Source organism: Mobula birostris, chromosome 1 (assembly GCF_030028105.1).
Source record: "Mobula birostris isolate sMobBir1 chromosome 1, sMobBir1.hap1, whole genome shotgun sequence".
NCBI lineage: Eukaryota > Metazoa > Chordata > Chondrichthyes > Myliobatiformes > Myliobatidae > Mobula > Mobula birostris.
The window spans coordinates 216,567,690-216,586,412 of record NC_092370.1 but is presented as its reverse complement, the minus strand read 5'-3'; the positions used below and the strand labels follow the sequence as shown (position 1 = coordinate 216,586,412).

Sequence of the window (18,723 nt, the reverse complement as noted above, 5' to 3'; positions counted from 1 at the left end):
TGTCTGGACTTGAGGGCTTGAGATACAAGGAGAGACTGAGTAGACTAGGACTTCATTCCCTGAAACAAAGGGGTTGAGTGTTGATAGAAGTATACAAGATCATGAGGGGCACAGACAGGATAAAAGCAAGTAGTCTTTTTACCAGTGTTGGGGTAGGGGTGCTAAAACAAAAGGGCAAAGGTTTAAGATCATGGCAAGAGATTTTAAAGGAACATCAGAGGCTGCTTTTTCATGCAATGGGAAGTGCATGAAAGTGAGCTGAAAGAGATAGTGGTTGATGTGGGAACATTAGCAACATTTAAAAGCCATCTAGATAAGCCCACAGTTACGAGAGGTTAGAGGGCTTAGGCCAAAGAGCGTGTTTCCATGTCGTATGACTATGATTCTTAGTGAGCCTAAGCAAGTCTATATTTTTTTTTGAGTTTAAAAAAACAAGAGGTGACTTTATCGAGACAAACAAAATCTGGATGAGGCATGACATGAAGATTGGTAGCATTATGGATAATGAGGAAGGTCTAAGGCTACAGAAGGGGATAGATTAGATGGATTGGACAAAATAGTGGCAGATAGAATTTAATCCTGACAAGAGTGAAATAATACATTTTAGTAAGTAAAATATGAGTAGGACATATATAGTAAACATGAACAAATGTTGATCACCAGGGAGACCTTGGGGGTTTAAGTATACAGGTCTCTGAAAGTGGCAACACAAGTCGATAGGATGGTGAAGAAGGCATATGGCATGCTTGCCTTCATTAGTCAGGGCACAGAATATAAAAGTGGAGATATCATGTTACAACTTTCCAAAACATTGATTGGACTGCATTCTAAGTATCAGACTGGAAGAATTTAGTTATGCGGAAATTGGACAGGCTGGTTTTGTTTTCCCTGGAGTGAAGACGACAGGCGGGTGACCTGTAGAAATATATAAATTTTAAGGGGTATTGATGGGTATCTCAAAAGAGGATACAAAAATGATGGAATAGGTTTAAGGTGAGAGGAAATGTTATAAAGAGAATGTAAGGTTATAGAAAAAGGATCCAGTGCTCTCCCGGCATAGCTGACAAAAACTCTTCCCCGGCTTCCAGCCACCTATAGGTATCGGTTTTAACTGACGTTTTGATGACAAAATCCGCCAATCTTCCTGAAGATGGCGAAGTTTGTCATCGAAACGTTAGTTAAAAATCGATAACTGCTCCCGGCTGGAAGCCCGAGAAGAGTTTATTCACTGGAAAGGTTATATTTAACCACAATAAAACAGAAGGGTAGAGACTTAACAGTGTCAAATGGGTTTAGTCTAGATGGGCAAAAAGATTTGTATGGTGGCTGGCCAAAAAGACTATTTCTGTGTTGCAGAATTCTATTACTAGGTAGATGTATTCACAGGTGGGGGAGTCTCAATGAGGGGTCACAATTATAAAGGGTAGATCATTAAAGGCAGGGTTGAAAAGATATTTTCACATGTGGTGGTGAACCTCTGGAATTCTGTCTCAAGGAGGTGTGGAGGCCAGATCATTAGAAAGTACTTAAAGTGGAGAGGAATCATTTTCTGAAAGATCAAGGAATTGAGTTATGGAGAACTGGACAGGAGATGAGGCCAGCATAGATCAGTCATTGTCTTATGCTGGCCTCATCTACTCTGCTGTTCAGTTATCAAAGTTTGAAGGGTCAGGTAGACTATTCCCACTCATATTTTCTTGTGCTCTCCAATGGCCCGTCCTCAATCCAACCAATTTTGTGCCAGGTTTTTCCTTAATGTAAACTCACTTAACACCCATGAAATACTTATAAAACAGTGAAAACACATAAATGAAGTAGAAGCACATAAGAATCGAAAAAGCAAAGAGATAAGCACAGATATAAATATAATTTATATGCATCACCACCCACTAAATTTATTATAGTTTTAGGGCATCTTACTGAAATTATGAAGAATCCTTTGAATTAAGGCAACCTTCATCAACATTGCTCGTTTCTGCTTAAATACTTCAACAGTTTGTATGCCTTTGGGAAAGAAAGGATTCCGAAATAATCCAAAAATAAATACACCTTGAATCTCCTGGCAAATCTTCCATCCTACTAATGTTATTATTAAGATATAGCTTAATATGGTCTGTGCACTTATTCCAGATGTAGTTAAATTTTTTGCAAAATAATGCAATAATCCAGCTTCAACAAGTATCATTACAAGAAGACTAATATAAATCAAGATTTCTTTCTGGCGAAACTGCCATCCAATTCGATGATTATGTTTAGGACATTCTAAAGAGGCATCAGTTGTCTTGCAGCAGAATCTGAATGAAGTCTCTATCTGACTGAGATCAAGGCTAAGAATAAATCCCATTCCAGTTGTGAAGAGAACTACACCAAGAGAGGTGGGAATAAAGAATGTTGCGATCACCACTCCAGCCGACAGAGTAAATATAACAAACAGCCTGCAGAAATAAAAAGCTGAGATGTAAAATGTATCATAGCATTAGTCAAGGACTATAAGATTATTTGTTTCTTAGGAAGCCATTAATTGCATAAATCATGCAATTGTCTTTTAAATACACACCAATAGCAGCCGCTTCTTTGTAATATTGTACAAAAAGATGAGTGATTAAGGTTTCACAAACTCAAAAATCTGTAGATGCTGGAAATCCAAGCGACACACTCAAAAGGCTGGAGGAACTTAGCAGACTAGGTAGCATCTATGGAAAAGAATACAGTCGTCATTTTGGGCTGAGACCCTTGAAGGGTTTCAACCTGAAATGTTGACAGTACTCTTTTCCATAGATGCTGCCTGGCCTGCCGAGTTCCTCGAACACCTTGTGTCTGATTAAGGTTTTCTATCTGATTATTACCCATTTTCATTTTGTTTTTGTTATCGTTTACTCCTTTGCTTTCTATCCCATCATCATCCGCCTTTATTGTTCTCTTGCCCCTTTTCCGCGTCTTAAAACCTGGTCTTCCCTAGCCATTTCCAGTTCTGATATGGATCATTGACCTGAAATCTTAATTTCTTTCTTCTCTCCTCTGTCCTGTAGCTTGCAGGTCTGCCTAAACCTATATCCAGCATCTCCAGTTTTTGTTTTAGATATTCAAATTTGAAGGTTTTAAACATACTCCAGGCTGTTAAAGATGTTTTGGGGGGGTTATAAATAAAATCAGATGAAGGCAATAGTCCCAATGAAGCAGGCTGCTTAGAACTGAAATTAAGAGAAATTCTTTGGTGAATCTTTGGAATTGCCCAGCGAGGAGAACTTTGGGGGCTTATTCATTGATTACAGTCAAAATAAAGACCGACATGTTTTAAGTTTTCTTTTGGAATCCTGGTTTTAGATTTCCCACATTTAAATAACAAAAAGTGGCCTTAAAAGTGGTAATGGAGGCTCCATTGCACAGGATCAGAAGAAGCTACAGAAGGTTGTAGACTCAGCCAGCTCTGTCACTGGCACAAGCCTCTCCACCATCGAGGACATCTTTCAAAGGCAATGCCTAAATAAGGTGGCAACCATTATCAAAAAACCTCATCACCCAGTTCATGCCTTCTTCTCATTACCACCATCAGGGGATACTGAAGCCTGAAAACCCACACTCAAAGGTTTTAGGGTCGGCTTTTTCCCCTCTGCCAGCAATTTCTGAATGGTCCATGAACACTACCTTGCAATTCCTCTTTTACACTGTTTATTTTTTTAATTGTAATTTTTATGAGTTGCACTGTATATTTCTCACTTAAGAGACTTGAACTCTTTCTACAGCTGCTGCTTGACTTCCAGCATCCAGTTTTTTAAAAATTTTCAATCACAAGAGAGCCTGTTAAGTCAACCGGTGAACTACAATGATGAATAAAGTTAATTATCCAGTCAGCTAATAGGGCAAAAGATTCCAACAATTAGCTACTGCATCCTGGGTTTGAGAGCAGAATAACAATAATCACCTTCCTACCTATGACTCTCTGACTTAATCACAAGAGATTGGAGTACTACTTAAATAAATTATTCCACCGACATAACCAGTGAAGTCTTACACATGAATCTATGACCAAAGTAGTGAAGTGGCTCAGACAATGTTTCAGTAATACCTCCGAAATTTAAAACCTTCAGTAATGAGAGGGTGCGAGAGAACTTTAGAAACAAGAGTAGTACCTTAATGGCACAGACTCAAGAAATAAAAAATTAGCATGACATATTTCGATATTTAATTTGGGGTGTGTTTGTTAGGTAGTAGTTAAACAACACTGCAAATAAACTATCAAATCACAGCAGGTCGGGCAGCATCCGTGGAAATGATCAGTCAACGTTTCAGGCCGGAACCCTTCATCAGGACTGAAGAGTGAAGGGGCAGAAGGCCCTATAAAGAAGGTGGGGGGAGGGTGGGAAGGAGAAGGCTGGTAGGTGCCAGGAGAAATACCAGTAAGGGGAAAGATAGAGGGGTGGGGGAGGGGAAGCAGGGAGGTGATAAGCATGACCCCAACATCTGCAGAGTATTTTGGGTTTATCAAATCACAGTACAGTACAGGTAGTTTGGGAATTGCCTTGCTACAAAGATGTCTTGTTCCTTTCACATGAAGATTTCAAATCTTACCTTACATTGGTTGCCATGGGTGAACCTCCAAATAGAAATTCCAAGACTTGCTCAAGAACCCATAAGATGAGTGCATCCACAGGAGGCAAAATACCAATTGCCCAAAAGACAGGCAGAAATACAAAAATAATGTGTAAAATCTGAGCTGTTTGAAGCAGGATTGGATTTACAGTAAACCTGAAGGGGAAAAAAGTCGAATATTGAATCCTAAAATATCCTAGAACAAAACACTCTAGCTATAGGATGTCCTTAATCTAAATCCAACATCCAGTTTGCTTAGTTAAGATTAATTGGAAGATACATATGCCACAAACCAATAGAGATAGATTTCTAATGTTATGAATGGCTTTTCTCATTTTAAAATTCTTAAATCACATTTTCATTAATAATTGTTTTGCACTTAACACTGCATTTTCTGCCTTCCTTAACACTAATGCTTGTGGCATATTTGAAACTTAAGCCAGTTTTTACTTGGTAATGTCAACATTCAGTTTCTGGAGCTGAGTGGTGAGTTTCTTCTTCATAACTGCAAAATAAAGACTTGGTATATAGAAACACGCCAGCATTCCTCAAACACAAAAGACACTGGAGATCTTGTGATCAAAAGTTAAGATATTTAGCAGAAAGTTTTACCTTTCAGTCTCTGCTTAAAAGTTATTCCACTCCCAAACATAACTCAAACTAACATTCTCAAATGCAGTTCTAAAATAGCAATACAAAATGTACACAGATCCTAATTAACATTTGAAATTTACACCTAGTTGACATATCAATTCATGCAGTAGTTATATCTCATTACAATTAGTTCAATTTTTAAAGCATCTAACAATGGAAGTTAATCATTTTTCAGTCTTAATTCTTGTACTAAACTCACTACAGCTGAACATTAGGCATGTAGAAAATATACCTGAAAGCCAGATCCACTGCTACAAAGGCAAAAATATAAAGGGGTCTAGTAAGAGCATTGGTTTCATATGTATCTTGTGGTTGGAATGTAGCAGTCTCTACAGCAGTATTTATTATTAATGAATATTCTCCAATGCATACCGTCACCCAACCAAAAATAAAAAGCATAGCAGTTGCTCCTGTGTTGACATATAGTATCATTAGCCTGTTAGGCAATAAATACCATGTTCCAAGGCCACATAGTGCTCCAGCCAGAATGGAGTGAAGAACTGTATTGATAAAATATTTTTTTCCAGGTATGATGAATTTTATTGTTTCAGACCCAGCACAGCTGGAAAAATTAAATTCATCTTCATCGGCCAAAGTATTTTCGGGAGTGAATGTTTCGACAACTACACTCTTCCATCTCACCCAAAGGTTCATGCCTTGAACAATGAAAGCTGCCAGCAGCATCAAACCTGCAGCAAGAATTGATGCCCAGTAATCTTCCAAAGTACTTAGCTGGTAGAGAACAGTTCCTATCCCACCAAAAACCCAAGGTATCAGGAACAAGATGATCTGGTTAACATAGATGTAAGGTGGAGCACAATATCCAAGTTTGAATCGTGGCCCTCCAAGTATTGTCTGTGGAAACCGCTTCCAAAAAAATTCTTGTTTGTAGTCGTTCAGTAGAGGGACATCTGGACCCATTCTGAATTTGTATAATTCTTATATCATCAGTATTTCCATCGTGTTTCTTATCTAGAAATGTCAGAATTTAACAGTAAATCATCAGAAAAATATGTTTGTAATTATATCTAGAAAACAACCACAAAATATTTTATTACATATTTAGCATCACAAATTTCATTACAACAGGGATGCAATGCAGTGGCTAATGTAGATTAATGTGACTGGTGAAGGAGAAGACTAGAAGATTGATACTAGGCATTGTAAATTGAACTCACCAAACTTAATTACCACCCACTCAACTTACAAAATTTCTACATAAGCAGCAAGCTATCCCATGTAGCTTAAGAGCTGCAAAGCAGGTTTTGTTCAGTGTCGTTCATGTGTAAATCAAAAACAAAATCTATTCAGCCATTTATAACACAGCAAATTTCAGGAGTTACATCAAAATGATGAAGTAATATTTTACACATCCCTCTTAACCATACTCAGGAATTCAAGTTTCAGCTTTAGTTATTAGTTTTAATTACCATTTTTAAAGAACTTAAGTAGCCATGTGTTTCATTAACTAAAAGCTTTGTTCCAGCTACATTATTCTCTTCTGCAAAATCAACCTAAAGTATTATTTAACTGACTTATTTAATGATCCTCCCTTTTCCCAGATGATAATTTACAATTATTTACAAGATTATAAAAACTACTTTTATTCCACCTTCCCAAAGTGCATTTGTAATTTTTGGCAAGACACTCAAAAGGCATAGCTATTTTGCTGTTTCCTCCAAAAGTGAGGAACTAGAAAAAGAAAAGTAAATTGATAAATTTGTTTATCATTGTCACATGTATTGAGGTAGAATGAAAAATATCTGTGAAAAAGTGTTCTATAATTTCACTCGAAGGTCTAACTCTCATTTCAAGATCGTGCCTCTTTGTTGTCTATTCAATTTTAGAGGGAACAGTTTCTCTGTACCCGTCTTATCAGATTATATGTTCCATGAGAGCATTCAACACTGAGTACTGAACATTAAACAGTCTGTGCAACGCTGGTGTCAGACATGGCTCATTATTCTCACTCTTGCTAGAAGACTGAGATTCAAACCTTGCTGTAGAAGTGTGGTGTAAGATTAGAGCATGCATTCCAGTGCTGAATTGTGGGAATGCTAAATTATTAAAGAAGCCAGTTTTTGAACAATATGAAACTGAGATGCCCTGAGGTGAGCATTAAAAAGATCCCACAATATCATTTTGACGATCACAGGTGCAGTCCCTACTATTCTTGGCAGCAATTATGTTCCAATCAATAATTACTAAAAAATATTGTAGGCAGTTTCTGTAGGCTTATATTAATTGGATGCCACAGTTCTTACATTACAATATTAATTACACTTTAGAAATATTTAACTAACTCTTGGGCACCACAGTGGCATGGCAGTTAGAGTGATGCTATTACAGCTTGGGGCCTAGGAGTTCAGAGCTCAATTCCGCATCATCTGTAAGGAGTCTGTACGTCCACCCTGTGGAATGTGTGGGTTTTCTCCAACAGCTCCAATTACCTCCCACAGTCCAAACACATACCAGTTAGTAGGTTAATTGGTTGTTATAAAATTGCCCTGTGATTAGGCTAGGATTAAATCGGAGGTTGCTGGGTCAAGGGTCAGAAGGGCTGATTCCACGCTGTATCGTTAAATAAATAAACTGCACAACGCTTTGGGAACTCCCAAGATCATGAAATATAATTGAGAGATGATTGATAAATTTGTGGCCTAAGGTAGGAGGAGTCAATTTTAGAAAACCTAGCACATTTATTTTTCAACATAATCCCCTCCTACATTTACACACTTAGTCCAGCGGTCGTGGAGCATACGGATCCCTTCTTTGTAGAAGTCGGTGTCTTGGACCTCCAGAAAGTGGTCCACAGCAGGGCTGATTGATAAGTTTGTAGCCCAAGGTAGAAGGAGATGAATTATTAACTTCAAACTTTCTGCATAATCACTCAAAGAGTTGAGCTGCACATGCATGTAATGAGAGTTGTATAACTCATCTCCTTCTACTCCTCATATATGTCTGTTCCTTTTATCAGCTGACTATAGCTACCAAGATTTGTATTACCATCAAAATACCTCAGTCCCCTTTGTATCCCAAAGAAATCAGAATCAGGTTTAACATCACTGGAATATATTGTGAAATTTGTTATGCAGCAGCAATACGTTGCATAAGTAATAAAAAATCTATAAATTACAGTAAGCACATAATTAAAAAGTTAAATAAAAGGTATAAAAAGAGAAATGAAAGTAGTGAAGTAGTTCTTATGAGTTCAATGTCCATTCAGAAATCTGATGGCAGCGGGGAAGAGGCTATTCCTGAATCACTGAGTGTGTGTCTTCAGGCTCCTGTACCTCCTCCCTTACGAGGGCATGCCTGGGTGATAGGCGTCCTTAATGATGAATGCTGCCTTTTTGTGACATCGCTCCTTGAAGATGCCCTGGATGCAGGGAATGCTAGTGCCCATGATGGAGCTGACTGAGTTCACAAATTTCTGCAGCTTATTTCGATCCAGTGATGCAGCCAGTTAGAATGCTCTACACAGTAGAAATTTGCCAGTGTCTTTGGTAATATACCAAATCTCCTTAAATTCCTCATGAAATATAGCTGCTCTCATGCCTTCTTTGTAGGTGCATCAATGTGCTGGACTCAGGATAGATCCTCAGAGATGTTGGCACCCAGGAACTTGAAACTGCTCACCCTTTCCACTGCTGATCCCTTAATGAGAACTGGTGTGTATGCCCTTGTCTTCCTCTTTCTCAAGTCTACAATCAATTCTTTGGTATTACTGACATTGAGTGCAAGGTTGTTGCTGTAACACCACTCAGCCAGCTGATCTCTCTAGTTCCTGTGTGCCTCCATCACCATCTGAAATTCTGTCAACAATAGCTGTGTCATCAGCAAATTCAGAGATGGCATTTGAGCTGTGCTTAGCCACACAGTCATGGGTGTAGAGATTAGAGCAGTGGCCCAGGAACAGATCCCTGAGGTGCGTCAGTGTTCATTATCAGCAAGGTGAAGATATTACTTCTGATCTGCACAGATTGTGGTCTTCTATGTTCATGCTTTTTTTTAAAAAAAAAATCCTCACTAGCTGCGATTATTGTATGTTATGTTACATTTAAATACTGTAGCTCTGTAAAGCAGTAAAGCTGCAATGGCTCTCCTGGAATTAAAAAAAATGTCCACAGAGCTGAGAAATTCCATCAGTCTAGCCCGGAAGAAATATTCAACTGATAGACAAGCAAAAGAACAACTCATCTGGTTAAGGACTCCTAGCCATGTTTCTAACTTGGTTTCAGATAAACACTCTTATCTCCCCATCTGCATTTTTAAATTGCAAGCAAGGAAAAAAATTTATTGGCCAAAATCAGTGAAACAATATTTTAATATCTTGATTAGATGAATTATAGAAAGTAAGCAGACTGCACTAAAAATATGATAACCCAGCATGCTTGAGAATCAAGGGGATTACCATTTTCTCCAGACTGTTGGATGTTAATCCTATTAATAGCCAAACACATCAATTTGACTTTATTGAATAATGTTATACAGTGGTATTATAAATGTTGTAGTGAATCCAGTGTTTTTAAAGGGAGTGGAAAATATACAAGTATTTTGTATCCCAGTTCCAGTGTAGATTATCTACATTTTGATTACCTCTGCTCTGGCTACACACTCAAGGCCCCAGCCTTGGGGGCAATCTGGACTTCTCCTTTTGCCCACAATCTTGATTACACTCTACACCACTGGCTCTCTTTTAGGTCAATGAGTGAGTCTGAAGCTGCATGATCAAGACTTGCAATTAGGTGCCAGATTTTCAGTTTTGTTGTACTCTGCTTTAGTTTGATATACTTTTACTATCGATCTAATTAATCATCAGTAATTCAAATTTTTGCATGCTTGAAAATTGTTGCAGTACATTTTAAAATTACAAAGAAATGACAGCGAAAGAGAATTCCATCAGCTAACATAACAAACAATGAGTATTTACAAATTAACTTAAGTTTCCTATTTGTGGTGTATCTCTCGGCCAACTGGTAAACAACACTCAAATTTCAATGTATTCTTTACTTTTTGCAATATAGTTTCCATGAATATAAAATATAAACTCTCATTAGCAACACCATTATCAAAACAGTACATTACAGTGTGAAATGGTTCTGCTGAAAACCTTCTTCCACCAATTGCCAATTTTCCTTTTCTCCAGCAGGACAAACACAGGTCCACAGCATTTTGCTCAAGAGGACATTCTTCATGTGTAAATATGTGTAGACAGTTAACAACACAAAAGGATTCACACTATCCCCATCCAATATCCATGCAGACTCAATGAGTCAAATAGACTAATTCTGTTTCTTTGTTTAATGGTCTTATCTGCATAATTCAGATGACATCACTGAATAAGCATACATAAATGAGAATCAAGAAGGACTTCTGAATTGCAGCTTCCCTACTTAAGTTTTGTTAGTGATCACACCTACTAAAAATCCTATAGAGATATTTGAATATATTTACATACTGAAATACCTAACCAGTAATCTGAGTGTTTTCTTGAAAACAAGTCATTTATTTAAGTTATCACGCCTCTAAACTGACAAACTACTAATTTATTCAATTCCATTTGTTACATGGCACCATAATCAAGTTGGCACCATAACTTTCTCCTCTAAAGACCTCCTTATGCAAATCTTAGACACAAAGTGAAGGGTTCAGACTTGCAATTAAAGTTAAAATCTCAGTTGTATTAAAGTTTTCCATTGATCAACTATCCAAGACAGTTAAGAAAATTGGTACTACCTATAAAAGAAAATACCCAGGGCAAAATTCCTTCAATTTTGTCAGGTTAGCTTATTAATAAACAACAGAGACAAATGTAGTTCAGCTATTGCAATAAATACAAATTTTGTACTAGATAGTAGTTATTCATGTAACAGTCCTATGGGCCTAATTTGACTGGGGCTATGTGTTATATAGTTATTCAACGGGGAAATCAGAGAGCGTAGCAACACGTTTTCACTGGCATACAAACTGGTTATCACACCTTCTACATGTGGCCTTGTGTGTTTCATTTTTTTTCTTCCAGATAAAAATCAATTTGCAAGACAAGGCTAGACATTAAAACACCAAGTTTCTTTATTTCATTGATTGGAAGTATTAAGAGTAACTCAATTGAAAAATTATGTTCATTGTTTTATATGTAAAAATATATCAATACATCAGTGAGTCAGTTTCTTCAATTTATACAAATAACCTCCAGCTACTGCATTCGCCTCCATAATTTCAGTCCATTTTTATCTCTAGATTTTGCCAAATAACCCTTTCTGACATATCAGGGAAAGAGGTCTTTCAACACACATCAAATTAATGGATTGTTTTTTGTTTGGTCTTTTGAGAAATAAATTCTATGCCCAGCTCATTAAGAGATGAGATTTAGATAAGAGAAATCATCAGACTACAAAAGGAGAATGTACATTGAAACTAGGAAGCATTCTAAAAAAAATTTTCATGGTTTCACTCTTTAGTGTAACACCAACCATAATCCAACAGTTGTCTGAAGAAATGTTCCTACAAGAAAACAGCTTGAGGTTTCTGGAAGACATTTTGGGATTTTATGCAAACATAACACACTGCAGACACTAGCTTTCTTTAGATAATAATTAAAATTTATGGAAATTATCTGATAATTAATTCATAGTGAGGACTGCAGACACTAGCTTTCTTTAGATAATAATTAAAATTTATGGAAATTATCTGATAATTAATTCATAGTGAGGACAGAATTATGGATAGGAAGCTCCTGAGTGTTCCCTCTAGCAAGTGCTAACTGGCTCCCTGTCTTTGAAAAGTTCACTTCTGCTCTAGGCTCCCTGACAGATGAACCATATATAGCTTTGGCAGCCTGAAGCAAAGAGTCCATATATATCTCAATTATCAGTGGATTGTAGGATCTCTTGTATTTTTCCTCAACCATCTGTTCTGCCAAACATTTTCCATTGGACCTTGGCCTTTATGTGCTTGTTAACCCACTGAGGCTTTGCTTGACAGGAGCATGACTTGAAATAGGCTTGGTGGAGCTTTAAATCCAAGAATACTAAGCATTTGTGGAGAAATAACTTCTTGACCTCTCAGTCATTCTCACAGATCCAGCCCTGATGCCTTCTGTTACAGAAACCATAAGTCTCTTCACAGGTGGTAGTTACAGTGAACTTCAGGGAAAACGAAATGCTGTGGGCACTCTCCACAGCACTGGCTGGCAGTTGTCTGTGAGTTGCTGTCTCATTTTATTTAGAGGTACAACACGGTTACAGGCCCTTCTAGCCTAATAAGTCCACAAGGCTCAATTACACTTACTTACCCAATTAACTAACAAATCCGTACATCTTTCTGGAGGAAACCTATGTGGCCACTGGGAACACACACACGAACTTCTTACAGACAGCAGCAGAATTGAACTTAGGTCGCTGGTGCAGTAATAGCATTACTCTAACTGCTATGCCACCATGCTTCTGTTCTTGTAACACTGATTCTAAGCTGAGTAGATTATGTAGTGGTCAGTCCAATAATCATTGACACCCATCTTGGCACAGGTTGTGCAGACATTATACATTCTGTCACTTGAATAATAAGGTTGCCTAACAGATATTGGTGTGGTGTGGTCATGACAAGGTGTGGTTGTTTCTTAGTTATAAGCCAAACATTATACAAGTGGACTCCAATGAATCCAACTTTCCTTACTCCCGCCTTGTCAATCACACTTTGCTACAGAATTACAGTTTTTCTGATCCCAACACAAACTCCCCCAGAAGGGTTAATCTAATGCTCTCTGGGATGCAGGAGATGAATTTTCCAAGTTCTCTGTTGGACTTGCCTGTAATTTCCATGATTGAGACAAATGTGCAGATGACCTCAGCATGCTGGTTCCACATTAAAATGAGTAACAAGACATTCAATTATTTCACTGAGACATCAGCCTCGATCATTCTTGATGGCCAAACCCATCCCTTTGGGGTAGTATTATCCCTCTGGCCCACCCTTCCAGAAAAAAAGTACACTTTATTCTTACAGCTGGCAACATACTGTCCATAACATCTCAATCAGAGCCATGACAGAAATTAGGTGGCGTTTTGAGTTCCTGGATTATGAAACAGTTGGGGCTGTGAATGTCTCCTAACATTCCAGGTCACAAACACATTTAAAAGTTAACTTGGGACAGACATTGTACACGGGCTACTACACTGAGCACTGATTCATTCCACTGTCTAGTCCACTCAACTGCCACCTGACAGACAAGTGAAAAGGGCCACATGCTTTGGAAGCAAACGGTATCCTGGCTGAAGATTGGAAACTTAGAGGAGAGGAACTTCAGTCGCAAGTTCAAACCTCATCTACAATAAGGAAGTAAAGACCAGGCCAGAGGGTCTTACTATAAAGGTGACTGTGGTAAGTATTAATAAAGCCACAGTCAGCCAGAAGAAAGCCATTACCAGGAACCTCCTCCATCACCACTTCCCAGGAGCAAATTTCTGCTCCCCAATTTACAGTGTTGATTCCATCCTTCTAAAGACTGAATGGACATGACCCTCACCGCATGGCTAATCCAAGATAAATGGTGTAAGCAGCATTAAATCTTAAACATGATTTTTATTGACTTCACAAATGCATTTTATACTACCAATCCAGAAGGACTGTGCAGCATCCATCTGAAAGCTACCATATGTAAAACTAATCTCTGGCTTGCAGCAACAGAGTGGGCATCAGTGATGCAGTTAGTAAAGCCTCTGCCAAGACCTCAATTCAATCCTAACATTGGGTGCTGCCTGCAAGTTTGACATTCCTCCAGTAATCATACAGGGTTACTCCCACATCCCAAAAATATGCAGGTTGATAGGTGAATTAGCTACTGTAAATTGCTTAGTGTGTAGAGTGGTAGAATTGGGGTGTGGGGCAGAGGGACGATGATGAGATATGAGGAGATTTAAGAAATTGGGATTAGCGCAAATGGTTAAATGATGTTTGGGGCCGATGGGCTTGTTTCCATGCCACATTTCCCCATGACTCTTCTACCATCCTCAAGATAGTATGCAAGTTATAATCCTAATGAAAAGTCCAAAACACATTCAATTTCAGAATTTCAGTGCAGAATGGTGGTGTGCTTTAGAAACACAGAAATCCTACAGCACAATACAGGCCCTTTGGCCCACAAAGATGTGCCAAACATGTCCATAACTCAGAACTACCTAGGCCTACGCACAGACCTCTATTTTTCTAAGCATGTACATGTCCAGGAGTCTCTTAAAAGACCTACTTCCAAGGACTTTAAAACTATGCCCTCTCGTGCTAGCTATTTCAGCCCTGGGAAAAAGCCTCTGACTATCCACATGATCAATGACTCTTATTATCTTGTACACCTCAATCAGGTCACCTCTCATCCTCTGTATCTCCAAGGAAAAAAGGCCAAGTTCACTCAACCTATTCTCATAAGGCATGCTCCCCAATCCAGGCAACATCCTTGTAAACCTCCTCTGCACCCTTTCTATGGTTTCCACGTTCTTCCTGTAGAGAGGCGACCAGAATTGAGCACAGTACTCCAAGGGGGGGGGGGTCTGACCAGGGTCCCATATAGCTGCAACGTTACCTCTCGGCTCGGCTCTTAAACTCAATTGCACGGTTGCTGAAGGCCAATGCACCGTATGCCTTCTTAACCACAGAGTCAATCTGCACAGCGGTTTTGAGTGTCCTATGGACTTGGAGCCCAAGATCCCTCTGATCCTCCACACTGCCAAGAGTCTTACCATTAATGCTATATTCTGCCGTCATATTTGACCTACTAAAATGAACCACTTCACACTTATCTGGGTTGAGAACTCCACCTGCCACTTCTCAGCCCAGTTTTGCATCCTATCAATGTCCCGCTGTAATCCCTGACAGCTTCACTGGCCCAAGTCTGTTCAATGTTTCTTGTCATGATTCCAACTCTGATCTCCAACAAACTTCTTGCTGTGGCGTTTATCTACAGATCAAAAGGAAGTCCATTTGGCTTTAGTTGCCTCCACTCTAGAACCAGGGTGTCCCAACCAGCAAACTAGAGGAACAGCACCTCATATTCTGACTGGGTAGTCTTAGACCTAAAGGCATGAACACTGAACTCTCCAATTTCAGGTAATCAGCAGCCTCTCTGTTCTATCAGATTCTATAATCTACATCTCTTTGTTATCTCTACTATTAACCTCCAGCCACTGTCACTATCTCCACCACTTCCTTCTTCACTGGTTCTACCTGCCCATCAACCCCTCCTTAGCTCGATCCACCTGTCACTTGTAAACTCGTGCCTCACCTCTCTGTATTGGTCATCTCCTCATTTATACTCTCAATCCGGACGCAGTGCCTCAACATGAAATGTCAACCTTTGCCTCCAGATGCTGCCTGAGCTGCTCAGTTTCTCCAGCAGCTTGTATTTTTTTGCTCTAGATCCCCACATCCGCAGTCTCCTGTGTCATCCAAAGCACAGGATCAGAGGCTAAATGCAGGTCAACGTTGACTTCTTCGCCAAAGTGTGCAAGAGAACCATATCCTGCTGCAAAACACTGCCTTCTGAGAATAAAGATCCACAATAAGGCACAGACAATTTTCTGTATCGCAGGAGGCATGATAAAATTCACCATAATTTTCAAGCCTTTGGCTGTCTGAGGAAAATAGCATAAAGATCAATGTTCATGGTCAACCGCACAGCAATGATCCCTGACTTCCTGTAAACTTAGTGACATGGACTACCTAAATCTGGCTCTACCACACATTGCAGAGATACTACAATACCATGTCCACAAAGTCCTCCCGGTCCAAGAAAACCAATGTCAACATACTTCCCAGGCCAAGGTATACTGCTCACTTCTTACTTAGTTGGCCCCAATGGGCAGGCAGGATCAATCACAACCCTAAAATTAGACTCCTGAAATAAATGCTCTAAGCTCTCTCATCAAAGCCGAATACTTGGTGGAAACAGGGAACAAAATTCAAGAATGTTCTCAGTCACCTTGAAAATGTACTACATTCACACAATGCTCATGTCAGCTCAGGATTGGAAAGGTGCAAATCACTAGACAATGCAATGGGAAAACATTGTAAACGAAAGCTGTACACCACCTGCCCTGCACCACACATACGAGCATGAGTAAGCTAATAACCCTTTCCACCCCTTCATACCTGCTCCACCATTTAGCAAGATCATAGCTAACAGTTACCTCACCTCCCTGTTCTGGTCTCTTATCCCTCAGCTCCATTAGTAGTTTAAAATCTCAGTCTTGGACAGTCGTCTCGGATTGCAAGTATCACAGCACCGGATCCTTTTTCAAATATCAAAGGCTCATCACCTGAACAATGAACCTATCATTTCTATGAGGACCTCCTACCCCACTTTTGGCGGAGTTTCTGGATCCCACATTCGCCTCATCAGCCACTTCAGAACCCAGAGAATAGACTGTAAGCCATTTTTCCTCGATCCCAAGCCACTACAGTACTTGGTATCTACTTTTCACACAGAACACAACACGCAAAGTAAATACAAAGGGCAACATTATTAGGAAAAGATTCCTAGTCTTACACCATCATGTGCAAAACATCTCTTAAGCATCATCACCTTAAAACTTACAAGTATTTTTTTTCCCCAATACGTAGGTACGTTTACGTACAATTTTCAACCATTTGGATTCAGTCACGGCATTCGGAACATAAATCGGCCCAGCGCCTGGAAAACTTGGCAGATTTCACAAATACATTAAAACATTACATGAAGGTTGCTGGCGTTACAAACTTCGCCTGCTCGGCTCACATGACCGCTGAAGTGCATTTCACCAACAGCCCGGCTGCCCCTAGCAACCAGCAGGCGCTCGCCGGACGAACGGTCGGTCGGTTCCACGCCCTCTCGGGAACCACACCCGCACGGCCGTCCCGACAACACGCCCGTTCCCACGCCGAACGGTCATCTCCCCCCAGCCCACCCCTCTGCTGCGTTAGCGTGACCCAGCCTGCGTCCCTGGACCCACCGATGTTCTCCAGATCCGGTGCCAGTCTCCGGACGGTTCACTTGGCATGGTGGAATCGCCGACCGTACTACCCCGCTGATGGCCATTACGCCAGGCTCCCCTCCGGACCGGCGCACGCGCTTGACCTCTCACCCGCGACGTGGTGACGCGCATCAGGGAGGGGTGTATGTGTGTGTGTATATATATAAAAACCCCCTATGTTGGGATATGCCCAGCTCACTGAATCCGCTCATCCGCATCCTGCAGACATCCCACCCAGCAAGAACTCATTTCAGGGAGGTAGCACCACCACCCGGGACCCCGCAACCCCATATCCCTCTCCCCACCCCCGGTCGACCTCCAAGGGTGTATGTATACAGGTCATTTGATTATGAAGGAAAACAACAATTTATTTGATCACATATTGAAACTACACACACACACACACGTATATATGTGTGTGTGTATGTATATATATATATATGTCCGCTCCGTCTGCCAGAGAAAGCAGGATCTTCCAGTGGCCACACATTTTAATCCCACGTCCCATTCCCATTCTGATATGTCTATCGATGGCCGCCTCTACTGTAAAGATGAAGCCACATTTAGGTTGGAGGAACAACACCTTATATTCCGTTTGGGTAGCTTCTCTAACTTCCGTTAATGCCCCACCTCCCCCTCATACCCAATCCGTTACTGCCCATTCTCTGGGCTTTCCCCCCCCCAACTTTCTTTCTCCCTAGGCCTCCTGTCCCATGATCCTCTCATATCCCTTTTGTCAATCAATTGTCCAGCTCTTGGCTCCATCCCTCCCGCTCCTGTCTTCTTCTATCATTTTGTATCTCTCCCCCCTCCCACTTTCAAATCCCTTACTAGCTCTTCTTTCAGTTAGTCCTGGCGAAGAGTCTCGGCCCGAAACGTCGACTGTACCTCTTCCTATAGTTGCTGCCTGGCCTGCTGCGTTCACCGGCAACTTTTATGTGTGTTGCTTGAAATTCCAGCATCTGCAGATTTCCTCGTGTTTGCGTGTATATATATATATTCCTTGTTGTGTATTTTGTTGGCAATCTCAATGCTAATAGCTAAATGCTAATGCAAATAGCTTTTCTATTTCTTTTGCAAACTTTCCTTGTACTGTGATGTGGCTTACTTGGCAGATTTTGCCAGAAGTCTCAACTTCCTAGCAGTCTGTGTCAATGAATTTGTTAATTTTGCAAGACATCAGATTCACAAGTGTTTTGTGAGACAGCTGGCTTCTGAATTCTGTCTTAATGTGACGCACCATGCTGAATGCCCTGCCTATATCACAATGAGAATTTGGCAGCAGCAAAAGCAGCTTCATCAACTGGCAGAGCTCTTTGAATCTTAACTGCCCTGTGCTCACAGATTTACTTTGGACAGCTTCCCCCAGAACTCATCAAATGGCAAACTTCTGTAGTTTGGCACCAGTTCTTCAAGGTTAGTTGAGACATAATCCAGGACTTCCAAGTGGAGCTGTTCTCTTGCATCTGCCTTGATC

At 40.1% G+C, this 18,723-nt stretch overlaps 1 protein-coding gene across 3 annotated transcripts in view; it reads right to left on the bottom strand.

Annotated features, from left to right (window-relative positions):
* The window catches only part of pcnx4 (pecanex 4), a 28,975-nt gene extending 11,645 nt beyond the window's left edge, over positions 1-17,330 (bottom strand). Inside the window, exons 1-4 of one of the 3 annotated variants that reach the window (XM_072271247.1) lie at positions 17,226-17,330; positions 5,477-6,216; positions 4,570-4,746; positions 1,921-2,435 (exon numbers count right to left, since the gene is read on the bottom strand). In XM_072271247.1, coding sequence (XP_072127348.1) covers positions 1,921-2,435; positions 4,570-4,746; positions 5,477-6,165 — 1,381 coding nt within the window. In that variant the 5' untranslated portion in view covers positions 6,166-6,216; positions 17,226-17,330. Of the gene's footprint in view, positions 1-1,920; positions 2,436-4,569; positions 4,747-5,476; positions 6,217-16,831; positions 17,030-17,225 lie in introns of those variants that run through there. The other 2 variants (XM_072271254.1, XM_072271264.1) reach the window with 2 other exon arrangements.
* Between the last annotated feature and the right edge of the window lie 1,393 nt (positions 17,331-18,723).